Source organism: Perkinsus marinus, assembly GCF_000006405.1.
Source record: "Perkinsus marinus ATCC 50983 genomic scaffold scf_1104296974006, whole genome shotgun sequence".
Taxonomy (NCBI): Eukaryota; Perkinsozoa; order Perkinsida; family Perkinsidae; genus Perkinsus; species Perkinsus marinus.
The window spans coordinates 1-2858 of record NW_003201265.1 but is presented as its reverse complement, the minus strand read 5'-3'; the positions used below and the strand labels follow the sequence as shown (position 1 = coordinate 2858).

Below are 2858 nucleotides of genomic sequence, written 5' to 3'. Positions count from 1 at the left end.
ATGTCAGCATTTCCAGCTATGGATAAACGTTATAATTATTAATATATCTAGCGCGTTTCCCGGCCATATACTATCTATGCGAATTCAATAAAGTGCATACACCCGGCTTTGGCTGCTCATTTTGGAGCTGCAGAGTTTGCAGCCGTACTCTTACACTGGCTATCAGCCTGGTAGAGTGAGTGCTGCTTGGAAAAAAATAAAATTAAGTAATGTGTAGGTATGATGATATATAGTTAAACTGGTGGCACGAATGACCTCATATATTATGAAACAGTATTAAATACCTGTATTAAGTTTGTTCATCGTATTGTCGAATCTCGTGGTGGGTTATATAGGGTCTGTGTGTGTGATGGGTCCTCAGGAGAGGGTTCTGTTGAAGATCTCCTCCTGCTCCTCCTGCTCAGGGCGTCTCTGCTTCGTTGCTGAAGTACTTTGACGATAACTACAGAGCGCCTACCCCCCACAAATTCGATAGTAGTGTGGATGAGAAAGAGTATGTCTAAGCTTTTAGGAGAGCGGCGTCTCAGTCGTTCATGGTAATTGATACCAGATACCGACTATGGGCCAGATCACGGCAAACCTTCTGGATAACCCGTCATATGAGATGGGCAGTAGCGGGAGTATTGCTGTAAGGAGGGGCTACGCCTTCTCATTGGATGTCTCCATTGCAGGTTGGTCGTTGCTATGACTTTTGTCGCGGTTAATTTCCATGGACCTATCAATGGCAACACCCTGAGTATGGTGTCTGGAGTGGTGGTAAGTGCTTGTGTGTAGGAGTTGCATCATCGGTGCAGTGTTGGGGGAATACATGCGCTTTCTTCAGCTGAGCTCAAGAGTTTTATCGATAATTATAGGAGTTTATATACGAACTAGGGTAGACGTGTTTAGGTGCTAACAAGAATCTCTCCGAAGATTTATATTCTATGTGCATATTCTTCACACTGGCTCGGTAATTCTTTTTGTACTCATCCTCTTGACAGGTCCAAATTGCAAGTGGTGTATTATTACTAATTTCCGTTTGCCTTACTGTGATTTCATTTGGCAAACCTCGTCGGCTATTGACTGCTGGGATGTTATTTTTCGTATCTACATCTTTATTCTCCTGCGTCTATGTCTACAACTTCGGCAGAGCTATGGAGGATGTAAGAGAGCAGCCCTACTATGTTTGGTATTTTCGTATTAGGCTGTCACTGACAGCGTATATCGTTATGGTCCAGTATTCTCAAGAATCGTCTGGGTAGCTGATCCGGTAGGTGTCCTTGTAGTGTTGTAAGCAATAGGGATTGGTGTGGTATGCTTAGGGCCTATTCACCATCATAGCGAGCCATGTTAGTATGTCCCATATTGGTGCCTTACCTTTACTATGCATTGACGTTATTGTCACTATTGGTGTTATCGCGAGGTGAGATCCGTTGAGGAATAGGGATGTGGCTGATTACAATGTCCAGTTCCCTATTCTGGTTGGAGAATTCATCCGTACTACTGTCCATGGCCGATTTGATTAACTTCATCATAGTGATAGCAGTCGGTAAGTTGCCTGTTGTTGTCATCCTCCCTCCTCCTCCTCCCACTATCTGCCTCTCCTCCTCTTCAGCTTTCTTATATACCATAAATCTGGAAAGTCATTGGCGTCTCCTATGGGCCATCTCTCGTGATAAAGTACCAACTTCACCGGATACGTATGTATCGGTAGAAGGATGTGCTACTGAATTTAGTACTAAAACTATGTACTATTTCCGAGTTCATCATAATAAAGGTGGGTTGAATCTCCGATACACTGGTTGTTGTTGTTGAGGCCACACTTTGGCAGATTCCTATCTTTCGTTGCAGTCTACAAGAAGACTTCGGGATCTGCTCACTCGTGACGCGAAGGAGCATCCTGAGGAATGGCAACAGTAGGTCTGGTGAAAGGGTATGTGTAGGTCATCATGAATGGCAGGTTTATATGTCTGAGTTTTGACAATCTCGATCACGCTGGTGAAGGGGTCATTGAGACCAGAATGCATCGTCTTGAAGTTGTCATTAACGGTATTGTGTGTCGTCGTCCCGATTTGGTACTACCCCATCCTCTTCCGCAGTCGTTGTCGTACTATTATTATTCTTTAATAAGGTGATGATGATGTTCCCTCGACCGGAGGGTAATAATATCCCTAGGATGAACATAACATTAATCGATGTTGGTAGCCGTGGGGATGTTGAGCCGTACATCGCCATTTCAAAGGTGAATAATAATAATAACATTATCATATCCATAACAACCCCCTCCCTTATAGGAGCTCAACGCGATGGGCCATCATTGTCGTATCTGCACTCATGATAAGTTCCGAGATATGGTTGAGAGAAAAGGAATAGAGTTCTTCCCAATGGCCCTTGATGCCCCTGGCCATTGGCAACCTGAGGATTTCATGAGGTGAATTCCCCACATACGTTCGCAATTGCTGATCACACTTGCTAACAGGCACGCAGCCGAGAGCCCCTCATGGAGTCCCAAGTTCCTTTTCACTCCCCGGGATATGTGGTACATCCTGCTACATACTCCTGGTATGATGGAATCCTTGAGGGAAATCTTCTTCCCCCCAGGGTGGCAAACCGACAAGGTCGGGGCCTGGGCAGCTGTGAAGAGTAAGCGTATTGCTGGGGACTTGACGGAGCTGTCATGGTCGTAGGTAATCGCGAGGAGCGTTGGGTTACCCATGCTATGATCGCCAATCCGCCATCATATATTCACGTCCATCTGGCTGAGAGACTTGGAGTTCCCCTTCATATGTAGGTTGTGTTGGCTTCCTGATGTGGGAGGGTGGACGGTATTAGTTCCCATCTCGCTACACACAGTTCCTATACAAAATTCCACGCTGATA

General features: G+C 45.3%; 1 protein-coding gene across 1 annotated transcript; it reads left to right on the top strand.

Moving 5' to 3' along the window:
* Nucleotides 1–1070: 1070 nt before the first annotated feature.
* On the top strand, nucleotides 1071–2770 carry Pmar_PMAR004047 (hypothetical protein; the record flags this gene model as incomplete). Its single annotated transcript, XM_002765963.1, has 10 exons — nucleotides 1071–1142; nucleotides 1184–1249; nucleotides 1302–1402; nucleotides 1449–1528; nucleotides 1811–1895; nucleotides 1940–2054; nucleotides 2111–2221; nucleotides 2274–2410; nucleotides 2459–2622; nucleotides 2667–2770. The coding sequence occupies 10 exons, from the start codon at nucleotides 1071–1073 to the stop codon at nucleotides 2768–2770; spliced, it is 1035 nt and encodes a 344-aa protein (XP_002766009.1).
* Nucleotides 2771–2858: the final 88 nt, after the last annotated feature.